The sequence below is a fragment of the Chiloscyllium punctatum genome, chromosome 10 (assembly GCF_047496795.1).
Source record: "Chiloscyllium punctatum isolate Juve2018m chromosome 10, sChiPun1.3, whole genome shotgun sequence".
In the NCBI taxonomy this organism is placed as follows: Eukaryota; Metazoa; Chordata; class Chondrichthyes; order Orectolobiformes; family Hemiscylliidae; genus Chiloscyllium; species Chiloscyllium punctatum.
In genome coordinates, this window is record NC_092748.1 from 101,889,010 (window position 1) to 101,908,933 (window position 19,924).

General features: G+C 40.9%; 1 protein-coding gene across 1 annotated transcript in view; it reads right to left on the reverse strand.

The window, feature by feature from the left end:
- The window catches only part of mrasa (muscle RAS oncogene homolog a), a 65,031-nt gene that overhangs the window by 15,615 nt on the left and 29,492 nt on the right, over positions 1 to 19,924 (reverse strand). The window contains exon 3 of the mRNA XM_072579895.1: positions 5,066 to 5,219. Within this exon, the coding sequence (XP_072435996.1) occupies positions 5,066 to 5,219 (154 nt within the window). The remainder of the gene's footprint in view (positions 1 to 5,065; positions 5,220 to 19,924) is intronic.

Here is a 19,924-nt window from a genome sequence, read left to right on the forward strand (position 1 = left end):
AATGAAGAAGGCATATGCTAGGGCAATGAATATAGGAGGAAGGAAGTCTTGTTACAACTTTATAAAAGCTGGTTAGGTCACAGATGGAATATTGTGTGTAATTCTGGTCACCACATTATCAGAAGGGCATGACTGCATTACAGAGGACACAGAGGTGAGAATCTTTTTCCCATGGCAGACACAGAGAGCAAAAGTTTAGCATGAGGACTAAGTGGTTTAGAAGAGATCTGAGAATTTTTTTCCCACTCACAGGGTGCTGCTTGGAAATATGGAATGTGCTGCTTAAGCAGGTGGTGGAGGCAGGTACCCTTGCGACATTTAAGAAGCTCTGGATGAGAACTTCAAATTCCAGGGCATATTAGGCTATGGACCAAGTACGGCTAAATGCCATGAATGTAGATTGGTGTTTGTAGGTCTGCAAAGACACGGTGGACCCTAGGGCCTTTCGCTGTACTGGATGAGTCTATGACTCCAAAAGAAAATATGAAAACAGACCCTTCCGTCAAACCAGTCCATACTGAACATAATCTCAAACTCAACACCTACCTGCTCCTGGCCACTATCCCTTCAAACCTTTCCTATTCATCCATCCAATTGTACCCGCGTCGACCACTTTCTCAGGAAGTTCATTCCACATGCAAACCACCCTGTGTGTAAAAAATATGCCCTTTATGTCTTTTTTAAATCTCTCTCCTCTCACCTGAAACATGTGTCCCAAGATATGCAGAGTCCAAAGGTGTGCAGGTTAGGTGAATTGGCCATGCTAAATTGCCCATAGTGTTAGGTGCCTTAGTCAGGGGTAAATGTAGGGGAGTGGGTCTGGGTGGGTTGCTCTTCAGAGGGTCTGTGTGGACTTGTTGGGCTGAAGTGCCTGTTTCCACACTGTAGGGAATCTAATCTGTAGGGAATCTAATCTAATCTAAGTCTTGAAATTCCCTATCTTTGTGAAAAGACAATTATCATCAATGCTATCTATCTCTCATTATTTTATAAACTTCTATCAGATTGCCTCTTAACTTTCTAAGCTCCAGGGAAAAAGTCCCAGCCTTTCTTTATAACTCAAACCTTCTATACCCAGAAACATCCTGGTAATTCTCTTCTGAACCCTCTCCAGCTTGATAATATCCTTCCCATAACTGGGCAACCAGAATTGGACACAGTATTCCAGAAGAGGCATCATCAATATCCTGTACAACCTTAACATGACTTCTCAACTCCTATACTCAAAGGGTTGAGCAATGAAGGCATGTGTTCCAAAAGCCTTGTTAACCACCTTGTCTATAAATGACACAAAATTCAAAGAATTATATATCTGCACTCCCTAGATCCCTCTGTTCTACAACACTCCCCAAGGTCCTACAATTAATTGTGTAAGCCCAACCCTTGTTTGTTGGACCAAAATGCAATACCTTGCATTTATCCAGATTGAACTCCATCTGCCATATAAGCTGACCATTAGGGTGGTGTCAAGACATTCAAATCCAAATATATACAAGTTAAAATCACAAATATTGGAAATAAATGTGACTTTGATAATCCTCAATCTACCTGTACCTTGTCAGGTGAAGACTAAAGCTGTGGTGCAGTTTCCAGATCTGTATTTAGACTAAACTTCGTGCTTCTGTTCCCCCCCCTCCCCCTCCCCACCCCTGCCAATTATCCATATTTTGACAAGTTGATTTGATCTGTTGTTGTCACATGCACTTAAGTACAGTGAAAAATTTTGTTTTGTGAGCAGTACAGGCTGATCATAGAAAACATGGTCATACAGATCATAGGGTGCTTCGACAAAGCGAGGCATACAAGGTTAAAGGCAGGATTCCTGGCACTGTGGAGGAATTGAGGGATCTTGGTCCATGTCCACAGATCCCTCAAAGTTGCCACCCAAATTGTTTGGGTTGTTAAGAAGACGTATGGTGTGTTGGCTTTCATTATCAGAGGACTGAGTTTAAGAGCTGCGAGGATATGCTGCTGGTTAGACCACACTTGGAGTATTGTATTCAGTTCTGTTCGCCTCATTATAGGTTGGATGTGGAAGCATTAGAGAGGGTGCAGAGGAGATTTACCAGGATACGGCCTGGACTGGAGGGCATATCTTATGAGGAAAGGTTGAGGGAGCTAAGACTTTTCTCATTGAAGCAAAGAAGGGCGAGAGGTGACTTGATAGAAATGTGCAAGCTGATGAGAGGCATAGATAGAGTGAATAGTCAGAGGGGTATAATTTTAAGGTGACTGAAGGAAGGTTTAGGGGAGATGTCAAAGGTTTGTTCTTTACACAGAGAGTGATGGATGCGTAGAATGCACTGCAAGCGGTGGTAATAGAGTCAGATACATGTGGAACATTTAAGCACATGGATGATAATTGGCACATGGATGATAATAAAATGAAGCGTATGTAGGTTAGTTTGATCTTAGAGTAGGATAAAAGATAGGCACAACATCGATGGCCGGACGGCCTATACTATTCTATGCTCTCTTTTATGACTGTGCAGGATGTGCACAAAGCAACATCAACATTATTTGAAGTAAGAAAGGTTCATTCAGCAGTATAATAACAGCAGGCAAGAAGACGAGTGGCATCATTCGGAGTACTAGCCTGGGGGAGTTACTGGACTAGACAGAGCAAGAAAGCTGCAGTAATAAGCGCAATTGGTTCTCTTATCATTTTATGTTTCTGATTGCAACTCTACAAAAAAAAAAGTCCATTCCATGCTGGCTACTTTTACAATTCCACATCAGTACTTGCTGTTCTTTTATTAAAGTGCTCAATAAGAAAAAAAGATTAAAGATGTTCATATTAATAATAGATGAGAACACTTGACACATTCTCATAACATTTCTGTCTGGTATTTAGCATGAAGACGTTAGCTCATTTAAAATAATCAGATTAATGACTACTTTAAAAATGCTGGTTCAGGAACATCACTGAAGCATGTTGCGTTTAGATCTTAATATTAACACTGCCAATAAGTTTATAAATTCTCTGCACAGTAAAAGCCAGATTCAAAAATCTGACATTGTCTCCAAAAGATTGTATATAATAAAAAAAATTCCTGAGGTTTCTGACTAACACAGTTTTCATCCTACAATGGTTTCAAAGTTTGCATTTTTAAATGACATATCCAGTGGAAAATGGGGAACTTACTGTCTCTGAGGGAACCTAATATGAAACCTAAATTTCTGAAACAACTGAAACTGGTTGAAGCTGCAAAAAGACAAAAAAAGGATATAGCCATCAAAGCTTTGGTGATGATCCCAGTGATGTAGTACTGGCAGGGTGAAGTGAATCAGTGGTTAGACATTGAAGCTGAGTAAAGGCAGATATACAGAAGGAGCAAATTACTGCAGATGCTGGAATCTGTACTGAAAACAAAAAAATGCTGGAGGTCACAGCAGGTCAGGCAGCATCCATGGAGAGACAGCAAGCTAATGTTTTGAATGTGGATGACTCGTCAACAGAGATGAAGTGAAGTGTGGAGGGGGCAAAATTTATCCAAATGTTGGTGGGGGGAGAGGGCTGGGTGGGGGAATGGGGCATGGGGGTCAGAAGGGTGGGTGAGGGGCGAGAAGAGATGTTAATGTTTGAATTAAGTGATGGGAATGTGAGAATGGCAGATCAATGGAGTGTCGAACTGCCAGACTGGAAAGAATAACCAGTACCACTTGGGTAGGGGGAGGAGGGGAGACATAAAGACACTGGATAAATGTAATTGCTTTTGAGATCAATCATGATCTTATTGAATGCAGAGCAGGCTCAGTGTCCAAAAAGACTGACTCCTACTCTCCTTTCTTATCATCCATTTATGGGTGTGGTTATCATGCAGGTCTTAAGCATAACTTAACATGTTACATATTGTATAAAAACCAAACGAACTGCCGATGCTGTAAATCAGAAACAAAAACTGAAATTGCTGGAAAAACTCAACAGGTCTGGCAGCATCTGTGAAGAGAAATCAGAGTTAATATTTCAGGTCTGGTGACCCAAGGAAGGGGAATATTAAAGGAGGAGCTAATCAGTTTAAAATTTAATACTCTTTTTTTAGCACGATAGAGTAAAGGACTACGGAACAAAAAAAAATGAATACTGAACAACCTTGATTATCCGAATGAGACGGGCCGGGAGTATTTTATTCAGATAACTATTGTTCAGATAACTGATCTGATCGTAAACAAAGGAAGCCATACTGAACATAATTACGTAAAAAAGCATGTTTACAGAGTTTTTATTTCACTAAATCGATAAAATGTGTATGAACACTGGATATTGCTTGAAAATTCATGATATTTTATAAATAAAATCACTTCTTGGCTAGAGTTTGACTGAAGTCTGTGAAATTTTTCGCTGACCATTTTCCTTGGTTTTATTCTGGTCCTTGACGGCAGCTGGCATCTTTTCGTTTGGTGGTGTTCCACTATCCAAAAAACAACAGAAAAGAAAAATGCAAGTGCATTTTTTTGACTTAACTCTCCAAAGAATGAGCTGAGGAAAAAGATTGCTGAGTTTGCAAAATGGAGCGAGTCAATGTTGAGAGGGAATCTTGCTGTTGGAGCGCACAGCTTGAGCTTGCACATATGTTGTTCTTGTACGTTCACAGTCACAATCCTTTGTTCTCGGGAAGAAAAAGTATCAGAGAGCCTTTTTATAAAATGTGTAAGACTTAATAACATCACGTTTCGAGTATATATTTGAAGTTAATTATTAATTAAAGTATACTCGCATTTATATTCCTTATCAAATTTACAAAATGATGCATTAAATGGATGAGGAATAGCATTTTCCTACTTCAATTAAAATGCATGTGCAGGGACTTTGAGATCTTGTTCAGGTAATCTGAAATTCAGATAATTGATGTTCGGATAACTAAGGTTGTTCTGTCTTTCAAATCCGAACTCAAGTCAAGCAGTAGTTCTCAGGTAGTGATGTGAGAAAAGAAAGAAAGGAAGAGAGAGCAAGAGAAAAAGAGAAAACAAAAGGGAGGAAGAAAGGAGAGAGAAAGAGAGAATTGATTAGAGTTTTTGAGGAAACACAGCTCATTTAAACAGCAGCAGTTGTGTGGGCACTCACCTATCTTTGACCCGTAATATCAGCTGGTGAAACCTGTCCACATGTTCAAAGCTGGCCTTGTCAGTGACTGAATAGACGATGAGGAACCCATCCCCCGTCCTCATGTACTGCTCTCTCATAGCACTGAACTCCTCTTGACCCGCTGTATCAAGCACTATGGTAAGAGCGAGAGAACACAAAAGCTGTTATTGAAAAATCACAGACAACAACTGGAGTCACAGCAATTTGTGAACGTGACACTCTTGGACTTTTCATATTTCAAATCCACTGCCTTGGGTTGAACTCTCAGTGGTGCGTCAACCATTGTGGTTTGCTAAAAGAACAAAGTATTTTTCTCAGCTGCAAAATTAGAAATGCAGCACAACTGCTTTATATAATAAGGCCTCTGCTCTGTTATGGTAGCCTGATTGATGTTAACATAGAGTTCAAAAGCAAAAGAAGCAAATAATTAGGTAAATTTAGGAAAAAGCCAAATAGAAGTTTGATGAAAATCAACTTTACTCTTAAAGCAAAATCTTGAAAATTCTTCACTTGTTACAATGCAGACACTCTCAAAATACAGTCTAGTGGCAAACATTTTCACCCCGGAGAGAAACAGAAACGAACTTTCTTGAATCATCAAGATTTCTTTCATCCCAATATGCTTTCATCCCTAAAATAACAGTGGCACATCATTAAGGTTCGACCGGAAATGTAAATATTTGAACATGTTTTGGGAATTACATCATGCCTAGTTTCAATGCGAATAAATCTACATAATTTTGAATCAAGGACTGCAAAACTAGAAAAACATCAATCCGTTCTAATGAATGCCATATTTCCTTTTTACAACTGGATTTCATAAGTGGAGAGTTTTGGATTCAGACATTCTCTCCTTCACATTATATATGGCCTTGAATGTTGGAACTAGTCCAGACAAACACAGCTGTCCTGTGTTCTACGTAGATGGATCTACAGTCGCTCTGTGATGACTGTAAAACCAATAATGAAGAGCACGACATTTCACTGCAATGCCATCTTGCTTATTGTAGGAGACAGCTCATGGATGCTGAAGCTGCCATTAGGGCCTGTCATTGAAGAGCCGAAATGAAAATGACTTTCCCTCGGGATTGCACAGCTCGGAACAGAGGATGGCCATTCAGTCCCTCAAGCATCTTGCTGCCATTCAGTTACATTGATGACTGATCGCAATGTCAACACCATCTACCCACCTAAGGTTTCCAACAATCAACCTCAGATTTGATTGGCCTAGTTTCAAGAGTCTTTCTTGGAGAGGTTGGGTGGTGCAGAAAAAAGGACTTCTGAATGTCCTTTCTGTGAAATGGTAATGGTTAAATTCTCACAAACTGACCACACATACACTTTATTTTTTGGTGAAATCCAACTCTTCCCTTCAGGACTGCCTGACCTTCAGACCAAAAGGTCTCTCATTTGGAGACAGATTTTGATTTTAAAAATGCATTTCTTTTGTAAGTATCTCATGCTCAAACCTAGGCTAGACTCCTCAAGAGCATTCCTGATGAAGGGCTTTTGCCTGAAACGTCAATTTCGAAGCTACTTGGATGCTGCCTGAACTGCTGTGCTCTTCCAGCACCACTAATCCAGAATCCTCAAGAGATTAAGGCAATATTAAACATACTAAAGGAAAAACTAAATGTAAATCGCATTAATACAATACTAGCAGATCCTCCACTAATGGATTTGATGTTGTTCTTGAAACCAGGAATACCTTGAGGGGAGTTGATGGAGCAAACACTGAAAGGAAGCTTCCTATTGGAGGAGAGAGGAAATCTGGGAGCCACTTAAAACCAGGGCTTTCGCATTTAAGATGGAGAAGAGGAAACCATTCTTTTTCGCAGAGGGTTACAAGTCTGTGGAATTCTTTTCCTCAGAAAGCAATACAGAGAGGGTCATTGAATATCTTCAAGGCCATGTGAGATAGATTTTTGACTAGAGATTTGAGAAGGAGATGGGAGATTAGAGTCCACAGTCAGGTCAGCCATGCTTTTATCAAATGTTGAAGCTGGCTCATTGAGGCAAATAATTTTCTTCCAAATTTGTACGCACTTAGGGACAGAGGTACCACATTGTAGTGACATGAAGTTGGTGTGTATAAAGGGTAAAATTGTAAAATGGGGAAAAGCATTGTTACGTCCCTTTCAAATGAAGGGCTTTTTATGCTTAGAAATTTAAAAATGAATGCCTATAAACAGCTGTACGTGCATGAATTGACACATTGTATCAAAAAGTAGTTTGGTTAGCAGGCCCAAGCAAGATTTTTACCCAGAGAACAGTTTAAACTCAGCCAATTATGTTTAAAACAGGCACTTGGAGACTAAGGACCAATTAACTTCAAATCTGATGGCGTTGACAATCATATTATAAGAATCTGATGTGTCATGGAGGTAAAAAAAAACAGGAGGGCAATTGTATAGAGACGGGAGAACCAGCTGTCATCTGAAGAGAGAGAAAGAAATACCAGGCTCTCACAAGAAATCTCCAAGCTCTTTAAAAAGGTACTTTCTATCTATAAAGGTACAAGACACGTTTAGCGAATATTCTTGACACCAGAAAATGGCAAGACGACATTTCGGACAAAAGACTTTGATGGAGAGAAGGGTTCAGAACAGAAGAATTACAGACAAAACATCCCCGACAGCAGAATCAGTGGAGAGGAAGAGGAGCATTCTGGAGGAGCCATTCTGTGTGAACTTTGAGACACTAAGTCTTAATTTATTTCTCTTATTACCTTGATTTATATCAGTGGGACCTGTGTTATTGAAACAGCATACCTATTAGCAGTTTATTCAGTTAGGGAATAAGTTTGTTCAGAATTATTATAATTTGTTCACTGTTGGAGTTAGACAAATAAATTGTTACTTGTTAACTGTGGAATGAGTGAAAGGATTTCATTTTATTTAAGCCCTCCTTTGTAACAGATTGGTGGGCGGGGTGGGGGGGGGGTGGTGAGAGATAGTTTATACACCTTGTCACAGTTCTTTATCAGATTAGGAGGTGAGGTGCCCCTCTATGGGCATTTCGGTTTTAATTATCAGAGAGGTGTCAAACTTCCCTTCATAACAGTATTCTATCTGTTGGCAAAAAAAAGGTAGACTCCCTATAAAAATTGGGACTTACTGACTATAGCGCAATCCCTTCCCGTGAATATTAATTGAGCCAAACCTAATATTACTTACTGATCTGTTTAGATGTAGACAGGATTATTTAAGCAGGTTCAAAGAATTGTTATCATTGTCAAAGCAAGAGACCTTGTCAGATGAATCCAATTTGCCAGTTACCACTTGCTTCTTACATCAATTCCCATTTAAAAATAATCTAAACGACATTTTTAGAGTGTATAAAAAATGATATAAATATTACAGGAGTAAATTGCTGCAGCATTGGGAGCTAGCTCAAATCATTTCCCGCTAAGGTTTATAGCGTGAGATATAAGATGACAATTCCTCCGTCAGCTACTTGAAACTATTGGAGATTAGGAAATGAGTGTATGGACTCCATAGCCTTTAACTTTCTGTACGTTTGAAACTAATGTGCTCTACATCCAACCTCCACAAAATATGCTCCACATGTTTGGTGGAAAGGCTTAAACGGTGGGAATTCCCTTGCCATCAAGAATTATTTTGCAGAAATTCTACACAAATGTAGCCGTTTGAAACTTAACCAAGTGCCCTCTTGAATCGTAGATAGAGTCACACAGCACAGCCCAGGCCCTTCGGTTCACCCTGTTACATTTCTTCAACAAATGAATCACAGTAGCTATCCTCCAATCATCTGGCTCTTCACCTGGCCAATGAAGTATTAACCATCTCTGCCAGGGCCCCAGCAATTTCGTCCCTTGCCTCCCATAGCAGCCTGGGATACATCTCATCAGGGTCAAAGAGTGTGGTCCTGATGAAGGGCTTATGCTCAAAACATTGATCCTCCTGCTCCTCGGATGCCGCCTGGCTGGCTGTGCTTTTCCATTACCACACTCTTTGACTCTGATCTCCAGTCCTCACTTTTTCCTATATCTCATCAGGTCCTGGGAATTTACGCAACTGTACACTGATTAAAACGTCTAATACCTCCTCCTTATTAATCTTGATCTGGTCTAGACCCTCACCAACCCAAGTGAAATCGCCAGCCACAATGTCTTTCCCCCTTGTGAATACAATGAGAAGTATTAACTTAAGGCCTCACACATGTCCACTGGCTTCACACACAGCTTGCTCGCTAAGAGTCTCTAATAGGTCCACTCTTTCCCTAGTAATTCTCTTACTCTTAACATATTTATGAAAAATGCCTTGGGTGTTTTCCTTGATCCCATCTGCCAAGGATATTTCATGACTTCTTTTTGCCCTCCTAATTTATTTTTAAAAATCAATTTCCTCGTCTATCTATACGTTTGAAGGGCCTCCCCTGTTTTAATGAGTGGTACCTGACATATGCTTCCTCTTTTCTCTCTATCAAACTCTTGATACCCCTTGATACCCAGGGTTCCTTGGACTTGATGCCCATGCCCTTGCCCTTCACACGCTGGCCTTGAATTCTCACTATACCACTTTGAAAAGACTCCCACTTTGAGTGTAGACTTATCTGCAAGTAGCTGCTCCTTGTCTGTGTTTGCTAAATCCTGTCTAATGATATTGAAATCAGCCTTCCCCCAGTTTAGACACTTAACTTCTGCCCTATCCTTATCCCTTTCTATAATGACTTTGAAACTTAATAAGTTATGGTCACTATCCCCAAAATACTCCTCCACTGGACCAGCTTCATTCCCTATAATTAGGTCTAGCACTGTTCCATCTCAAGTAAGACTGTCTAAGTACTGGCACAAAAAGCTCTCTTAGATGCACTTTAAAAATTCCACACTCTGTAATCCTTTCACACGAAGGCAATCCCAGCAAATATTAGCAACGCTGAAGTCCCCTCCAACTATAAACCTGTTTCTCTCACACCTTTTGTGATTTACCTACAGATCTGCTCCTCTTTTTTCCTCTGACTGTTGGGAGGCCTATAATATAATCCCAGCAAGGTCATTGCCCATTTATTCTTGTTTAATTTTTAGGTTTGTTACCTCAGCTGAAAGAGGTTATCAGCACAGGGGATCCTTCATTTTTGCAAATACCAACAAGAATAGCTTCCTGGTCAAGCTCCTTTACAAGGAAAGTTCATTGTTTCAAACAAATTCCTTTGGCAATGTGCTTATTCTGCAGGTTTTGCCCCAATGTTTTGGTTACTTGTAAAGGGACACTTCCATAGCAATCTGATGAGCTTTCACGCTGGTAAAATATAGAACCTGCATAATGACTAGTTCCTTCTTGGAATCATAGAATCTTTACAGTGTGGAAGCAGGCCATTTGGCCCATTGAGTCCACACCGACCCTCCAAAGAGCATCCCACCTAGATCCATCCCTCCTTACTCTCTCCCAGTAACCCTGCATTTTCCATGGCTAACTCACTCAGCCCACACATCCCCGGGTACTCTATGGCAGTTTAGCATGGCCAATCCACCTAACCGGCACATCTTTGCACTGTGGGAGGAAACGGGAACGCTCAGAGGAACCCAACGTAGACACGGGGAGAATTTGCAGACTCCACATAGACAGTCACTGGAGGGTGGAATCGAATCCAGGTCCCTGGCACTGGAAGGCAGCAGTGCTAACCACTTCAAACACTACTCTTAGTTCTTGAAGCAATATTCTTAAAATAGAAACAAGTGGTACTGACATATCAGACTGCTCATTGACTCATCAGGAACAGAAGGCAACCTTGAGTCTTCAAGACATTGGAAAAAACTCTCTTCAATGGCCTTATTTTGACTAATTACAGAGTCCAGGTAGGGGCCATGGTCTATAATTAGAGTGAGATCTTACAGGAGCCAAGTTATTAAGCATTTCTTTCCACAAATGACTGAGCATTAACCCCTAGTTTTATTGTTCCCAAAGCAAGTCTGAATATAATAGTAGCCTCATTTCATCTTGCAAATGTTTCACCAGTTCTTTATTGGAAACATCAATGTGTGTACAAGTCTGCAATACAGCATGTGTGTGGGGCCAAGCTAATGTCACACTTGCAAGGTTTCCATGGTCACATGTACAATATGCAACTTGTTCAGTACAGTCCTCAGAAATGGGAACTTGTAGGATCACGGTAATATTAGCTTCTTGAAAAAAATGAACAAATGAAACAAACCATTTCATTCAATTCACATAGATGTTAAACATTGAATATAAAACTAATAAAGAACGAGGAAGCTGAATGGATAATGGGAAAATACAAACAGAATACTAAAACAATTTTGCAATATTATTTAAGTGCACATATCTAGTATTATTGCCATACAGTCAACTTTAAAAGCAGCTGAAAATTGGAATCTATTTGACCTGCCAACAGTTTATGAGTTGACAGTTACATGTGGCATAGTGGTTAGCACTACTATCTCACAATGCCAGAGGTCTGGGTTCGATTCCAACCTCGGGTGACTGTGTAGAGTTTGCACATTCTCCCCATGCCCGAATGGGATTCTTCCCACAGTCCAAAAATGTGTCGGTTATGTGAACTGGCCAGGCTAAATTGCCCGCAGTGTCCAGGGATGTTTAGGCTAGATGGGTTAACCACAGGAAATGCAGGATTTCAGGGGATAGGACTTGATGGGCCAAATGGTCTGCTACTGCACGATAGGGATTCTAAGTTGGCAGAATTGGACAGCAGATAGAACAAATTATTAGACAAGGAGCAAATTGTATTGTCCATAGTGGTAATTCCCAAAAAAAAGCATCAAATCAGGTGACAGCAAGCTTGACACATTGCCCAAAAAAGCGAACATAAACAGGGGGTCATGGACATTCATGCAATGACAGCTGCACCATGGAATAGCACAGAAGTTAATTGATCAGTCAACAGATGACGTGGCTTCCTCCCTCAGCCAACCATTTTGCCCTTCAGCAGAAGGAGGTCAGCCAAATGTTCACAGTATTGTCAAACAGGAGAACCACAAAATGCTCTCCTCCAGGCTCAGGTGTGGCTCAGTCAGATGCCTGTCACTCCAGAACCTCAAATCAAAAACCAAGTTCTCACTGCAGTGTGGTACCGAGGGTGCAGCCTGTTGGAGGACATGTTAAACAGAGGTCCATTTATCCTCTCATGACTCTACGATTCAACTGCATGATGATATAATGAACAATATTTATTCTCCAACCAGCCCAGCTAATTAAAGCAATTTTGGAAAAAAAAATTTCATTCTGGAAAACAATTTTCAAAACAAAAATGTCGCGTACCTGCTCCACACTCTGTCTTTAGAAGTAATTCAGAACACTGGCAAAACTCTCTGATACTGAACAGGAGTAGTTTTTGCAAATTTTATTTTGTGAAAGATGCTGACAGTCAAGGTTATTATGTATCGCATCAAGTTAATGTTCAAATTGGGCAAAAGTGTCTCAATTCCTGGTCAGAAAAACAAGCCCAACAGCAATGATTTCAGTGAGACAATTGCAATCAATCCTTAACATTACTATAAAAAGGTAGATTACAGGACTCACTTCACTCAGAAACTGGATTCAGTTGTGTGGATATTTCCACACCTCCCAGAGTCTTAATTTATCAACTCTCCCTCCCTAGTTATATTTGGACTGGAGCCAGGCAATGCAATCTGTGGCTGAGGGAGGTACAGTCATGGACCACTTCCTAAATTGCATATGGCAGAGGGAGGCACATTGGCTAGCATGGTTGCCTCACAGCACAAGGAACCTGGGTTCAATTCCAGTCTTGAGTGACTGTCTGTGTGGAGTTTGCACATTCTCCCTGTGTCTGCGTGGGTTTCCTCTGGGTGCTCCGGTTTCCTCCCACAGTCCAAAGGTCTGCAGGTCAGGTGGACTGGCCATTCCAAATTGCCCACAGTGTTCATGGATGTGTCAGTTAGATGGATTAGCCAGGGTAAATGTGCAGTTATGGGGATCTGGTATGGGGTAGGTCTGGGTGGGATGCTTTTTGGAGAGTCAGTGTGGACTTGATGGGCTGAATGGCCTGATCAAAGAGGCAAGAAGGAACAAAAAAATGTGAACATATTGCTTTGTAAAGCAAAAGAGCTTTTTCACCCATCTGAAACAATCTCATTGCCATTTCCTAGCCTACTCTCTTGATGCTGTGATAGTCATTGAAAATAGAAAAACTCAATGGATTTCCTCTTATATATCAACAGAAGTAATTTTACTGTATATTTCAAGTCATCTGCCACAAATTAGCATTAAAATTCTGTAAATTAAGCCACAGATATCCTGATTGTACAGTAAACATTAAGTGCTTTGACAGTGTAGGTGTCAGTGAGTTACTCATACTTGATACAGATAATCTTGGACACTAACCATGCTGTTAAGACATGGGTAGGATGCTGAGATAAAGAAGCCAATTCCTTAATTGAAGCAGCTTCTTAGTGCCCACTTTTGGGACATTCTGACACGACAAACAGGCTGAGGCCTAAAAGCCAGATCTCTGCTCTAGTAGAATAAGGACTGTCTTTGTAGATTGCGTAGAAGCAACATTACAGTGTGTGCTCCTGACACACACTAGGCCGTGTCTTAACGTTTTACACTTGACTTATACCAGCTGAGGCAAATTGTCTCTGTTGCTTTAATAATGCATTTAGATTTGCTGAGGTTAGACTCGGTGCAGAGGCATGTCTTTGGGGCAAGGCTATTCTTGTAAATCAAGTGCACAAAGTCTAACTTGAGCTGATTTCTTCCTTCAGGACAGCGTCAATGCAGTTTTATCAGGTTTAACAAGTCAGGCCTAGACTTTAGACTGAGACAGCACATTTTTAAAGCAGTTGCACTGCTGCAAGCCAATTACTGTAGTCATTGGGCTAATTAACCTTGACTCACGTGATGATTTAACATTGTACAACACCCAACTGATTGACCCTAGTTCCCTGAAATACAGCTCTCACAAAGAGTTTCTTGAATATAAAATTGTTTAGATCAGTGCTCTAGGAATTTGTAGAAAATTAAATATCTTCAAGTTTAAAACAAATTTCTATATTCGACCTCAATTCTTTTCAGCTGATACTTGCGACAAAATGATGCAACAAATATTTTAAAAACACATCTAGAAACAACACTTGCAATATTGCAAGTCTGGTTAGGATGACTGGATGTTTAACACATAATCAAGATACATTACAATCTAAGCAGAAAAATAAAAGCTAACACTCCAGTGTAGCACTGAGGGAAGCATCTCTGTGGGAAGCATTAAGACCAACAGCACTATTATAAAGAAGAGTAGTTGAATCATCCCTGATGTCATAACTAATGTTTACCCTTCAATCAACAAAACCAAAACAGATTATCTAATCATTGCCAACAGTGTTTATGGCATATTAGCAGTTGCATTTCCTGCATTCCAACAGGGACTACATTTCAAAGTAGCTCATTTGTTGTAAAGCCTTTTGAGACATGGGTGGTGGTGAAAAGTCAAACGGAACAAAATCTTCTCATTTTTTATTTAACCAAAATGGTGCCTATTTGTTTTACAGGAGCGAGTGTTGGTTAATACTGGGCAGAAAAATAAGATTTTGGCAATACTTTATCAATATAATAACTTTAGTGTACTAAGTGCTCCATTGTACTTTTCAGAGAGGACTGGGTAAGAGGCATGAATAATAGCCCGGCTAATAACATAGACTCACAAAGGCAGGAATGGATGTGACAGGTTTTCAGAAAGAGGGAGTTGCAGAGATTAGAAAGGAATGCCCATAATTTCTATAGAATGGAAGTGTATACATACAGATGGTCAGCCCTGGAGAATAGATGGTATGAGCTGCAAGCTAGTACTCAAGAAGGACACTGAATTAGAAAGGGTGAGGCCATGAGAGATTATAAAAAAGGATTAGGGATTTCGATTTCAGTGCAAAGGGATTTGGGAAATCTGGAGGTCAAGGAGAACAGGGTGATATTGAGCAGGATTTTGCATAGCATGTGTGCAAAACCACTTCGCACATGTTGCGGATTGTATTAGGGAAACCACTGCAGATGTCAAACTGGGAGGCAGTATTGATGCTGATATTGGGTGCAGAAGCACATTAACTGAGGCTGGGGCAGATGTAAGCAAAATTGTGAAGGTGTAAATAAGTGGTGTAGATGATGGAGACAACCTCAGCTCAAAACATGAACAGGCAGGCAAGTTACATACACATGGTCCAGTTTGAGAGTATGGTGAGGATGCAGTCAATGGACAAGGCTACAGAACTGATGTCAGTAACAAATTGAAAAGTTTTGGCTGGCTCATCTGTAACAATGTCAACTAAGTAGCTATAGAATGTCAACAGTTACGGAGGAAGTGAGGACTGCAGATGCTGGAGATCAGAGCTGAAAAATGTGTTGCTGGAAAAGCGCAGCAGGTCAGGCAGCATCCAAGGAGCAGGAGAATCGACGTTTTGGGCATAAGCCCTTCTTCAGGAATTCCTGAAGAAGGGCTTATGCCCGAAACGCCGATTCTTTTGCTCCTTGGATGCTGCCCGACCTGCTGTGCTTTTCCAGCAACACATTTTTCAACAGTTACGGAGGTCAAGGTGCATTGCGGGGGTACACTTGGCATGCAAGTGGAAGTTGACTTCATGTGCGTGAACAATATTGCTGAGAGCTGACAGTGTCACAACACAGGGGTAGCAGCCAAGCCTTACTATCACTGGATTCACAACACAGTCATCTTAAAACATTCAATTAAAATTGCTGAATTGTTCCTAACCAGACTTTACTAATATTGGATCTTGAATGCTAAGTTTATTGCTTAAACAAAAATTAACAATTTATTATTAATAATGTAACTTTAGCAGAACACAGATGAACAACAGACCAGTCTAATATCTATGAGCTAAAGTCCAATAATCATTAAATATAACCCCACTTCCATACTAACAGACACAGTTAAAGGTATCAATTTGAAAAGTAAATAAATAATCATAATTGGCTATTTGATAACCATTTCAATGATGAATACCAAGCTGTTATGAAATCCTTTGACATGGATTGTATTATAGGCATATGGGACTGAGTATCTTGTTTGAATTCCAAAGCCACCTTTCAATGCAAACTGCTTTACAGACTACCTGAAGACTTGCACTTTTTTCTTCTGACTGGAATTCTTTGCTCAGAACTACCAACAAGTCTATAACTGGGGAATAACTAGAGCAAGCAAAACCAAAACAAAATAAACCCAGCCCAGCAGCTTCTAAAGCAAAACTTGCTTCCTCTCCAAAACCCAGTCAGAGCCAATTTACTCTTTGTTTTCTCTTTCTTTTTCAACATTCCTTATGGTTGGCTAGTCAGCACTAATCTCCCTTATTGACCAATTCAACATCCAACCAGCTGCCAGTCTCTGGGCGTAACAACATCTTGGTGTTGAGTCACCTACAGCATTCATACAGCAGTAATTAACCTGCATTATCTTTCCAGACCAGGTCCCAAAAGAAAACATTAGTCTTTTGTTCTCTCCTGCTTTTTAAAAACAAGTTCAATTCTCAAATGCGACTCTCAGCTGAACCCAAAAGAGAAAAGAAAAATAATGATGGTCTCAACAATGTGCATGTGCATTCAGGCACAAATATCAGCAATAGTGAGGCTGAAGCGATGTCTCATAAATTTACTTTAAAAAATTGGTTTGTTTTGCTTGAGACATTATGTGGCCAATATAAACAAGAACACGGAAGTAATGTTAGAAAGGTATTCACTCCCAAACTCCCATGGCAATTACTTTACTAATGTGCCTTCACTACTACCATGAGGTCATTAAACAAAGCCTTCCTTTGCAGCTTTCAGATGCCAGCTGCCCTGGCGCTGATAAAATTCAGAGGAAGGAAACTTAGGAATACTCAACACTTATACCAGTGGTAGGAATCAAACTGGTTCTAGAAAGACCAAGGCCACAACTTTTCAAATAACGTACCTTAAGATGGTCTATTGTACACACACATATTCAAAGCAAAACTTACGAGCTTGGCAAAACCAAGAGAATATGCTGTTATAAAAAAAAGTTTGCGTGTGCACCTCGCTAGTAGGAGTACCTAATTTGAGAGCTTGCTTCTAATCTAAGGCCTGAGATGACTTCTTTTTGTGGTTACACTACACCTCAAACCAAATCTTGGAGGAACATAGTGACATTTCGCAGTGTGATATTCAATTTACCATTCTAGCTATTCTGCAGCAATTTTGGAAAAAGGTTTTGGGTTCACTTGCAGGTGAACTAAGAAATTGCATCAGACAATAAATAATGATGGCATGGCATGGGCTGGGGTAGCCTAGAGCGGGATGGGCTGGTGAAGCCTGGAACGGGACACTGTGGTGGAATGACATGGGCCGGTGCTTTCTTTAATTCATTATGTGGGATGTGGGTGTTGCATGCTGGGCCAGCATTTATGGCCCATCCCCAGTTGCCCTTGAAAAGGTGGTGATGAGGTACCTTCTTGAATCACTGCAATCCACCTGCTGTGGGTTGACCCACAAAGCCATGGGCGGGGGCGGGGAGGGTGGAATTCTAGGATTTTGACCCAGCAACAGTGAAGGAGTGGCAATGTATTTCTGAGTCAGAATGGCGAAGAGGAATTTGAAGATGGTGGTATTCCCATATATCTGTGTCCTTCTAGCTGGAAGTGGTTGCAGGTTTAGAAGGTGCTGTCTGAGGATCTTTGGTGAATCTTTGGTGTAGCCCAGAGTGAGATGGGCTGGTGAAGTCCAGAGCAGGACTTTGGCTGCGGCAAAGAAAATGTCGGACTCTCTTTAAGTTATCTTCCTTTATATTTTATGTAAATGGATGAAAATGGCACTGATGGATAGTGATGGTATAATTTTTTTACTGTATTTTACATTGAATACATGTGATAATAAATGATTCAATCAGTATTTAGGTAAGAATAGGATTATCACCCTCCGGACATTTACTTTGATTAGCCATTACCCTTGGATGGAATTAACACAAGGAGGTGATAGGAGATACAACACAAATATTCTTTCACCACATCTCTGTAGGTTGTTCAGAGTCATTTAAAAATGTTATAGCGCAGGAGGACATTCTGGCGAAAACATTCTGCCTTTTCCCTGTAATGCTGTTTTCCATTCAGATAATTATCTAATTCTCTTTCAAAAGCCTTCATCACACTCTCAGGTAATGCATTGCAAACTCAGTGCAGAAGGAATGGGGGCAGTACGGTGCCTCAGCGGTTAGCACTGCTGCCTCACAGCACCAGGGACCCAGGTTCGATTCCAGCCTTGGGTGACTGTCTGTGTGGAGTTTGCACATTGTCTGTGTCTGTGTGGGTTTCCTCCAGGTGCTCTGGCTCCCGCCCAAAGACATATAGGTTAGGTGAATTGGCCATACTGAATTGCCCATAGTGTTCAGGGATGTGTTGGTTAGGTGCATTAGTCAGGGTAAATGTAGAGTAGGGAATAGGTCTGCGTGGTTTACTCTTCTCAGGGGCAGTGTGGACTTGTTGGGCTGAAGGGCCCGTTTCCACACTGTATGGATTCTCCTGTTCTCTAAGTCATACTTGTCTCAAAATGTTAACTCAGTTGCCCTCTCCACAGATGCTGCCAGACCTGCTGAGTTTCTCCAGCATTTTCTGTGTTCATTTTATTGCAGGCTCTAATTACTCAGTGTTAAAACATTTTTCAACATGTAGTCTTTGATTTGCGTGCCAATGTTTTAATCTGGTGCTCTCTGGTTCTCACCTCCTCACTCATGTACTCTGTCCAGACTCTTGATGGATTTGAGCAGCCCTATCAAATCCAGTTTCTTTGATGATTTCGCATAACTGAAGTCTCTCTTACAGGTGTACAGACTTTCGCAACTTTTTAAAATTAGAACCCCAACAGTTTGGAAACAGGCTCTTCAGCCCAACAGGTCCATACCAACCCTTTGAAGAGTGTCGCACCCAAAACCATTCCCCTACCCCATTACTCTACATTGACCCCTGACTCATGCACCTAACCTACACAATCTTTGGATTGCGGGAGGAAACCAGAGCAAACCCACACAGACATGAGGAGAACATGCAAACTCCATACAGACAGACCAGAGGCTGGAATGGAACTCGGGTCCCTGGTGCTATGAGCAGCAGTGCTAGCCATTGAGCCACTGTGTTATACTTTTAAAGCATCCCACACAGACCCACCCTATCCCTGTAACCCTGCATTTCCAATGGCTAATCCACATAGGCTGCACATCCGTGGACACTATGGGCAATTTAGCATGGCCAATCTGCCTAACCTGTACATCTCTGGATTGTGGGAGGAAACTGGAGCACCCGGAGGAAACCCACGCAGACAGAAAGAGCATGTGCAAACTCCAAACAGATACAAGGTAATCGCTCAAGGCTGGAATCAAACACAGAACCCTGGTGCTGTGAGCCAGCTGTACCAATGACTGTGCCACTCTTGCAATATTTTTCTGCACTCCCTTGAACACCTTCATATCCACCCTCAAGCGAGATGCCCAGACTTAGATACAATCCTCCAGGTGAGGCTCAAACAGGGGTTTATAAATATTCACCATCATTATAACTGCAGAGTGCAAACCAAGGAGGTTGGTACTTAAAGCTAGTGAATGAATACTGGATTGTAACTCATGATCATCAAGATAAGAAACCATATCTCACCTTTGGAGTTTCTAAATCAATACTAGAAGCTGCAGTAAAAGCGGTGCTACTGTCATGTTAAAATGGGTCTGTCAACACCCATGTAAAGATGAGGACTGGATAAAATCTGCAATACATCATAGAATCCCTACAGAGTGGAAAGAGGCTATTCAACCCATTGATTCTACAACAGCATCTCACCCAGGTATAGACCCCTGCCCTATTCCCATAACCCTGCA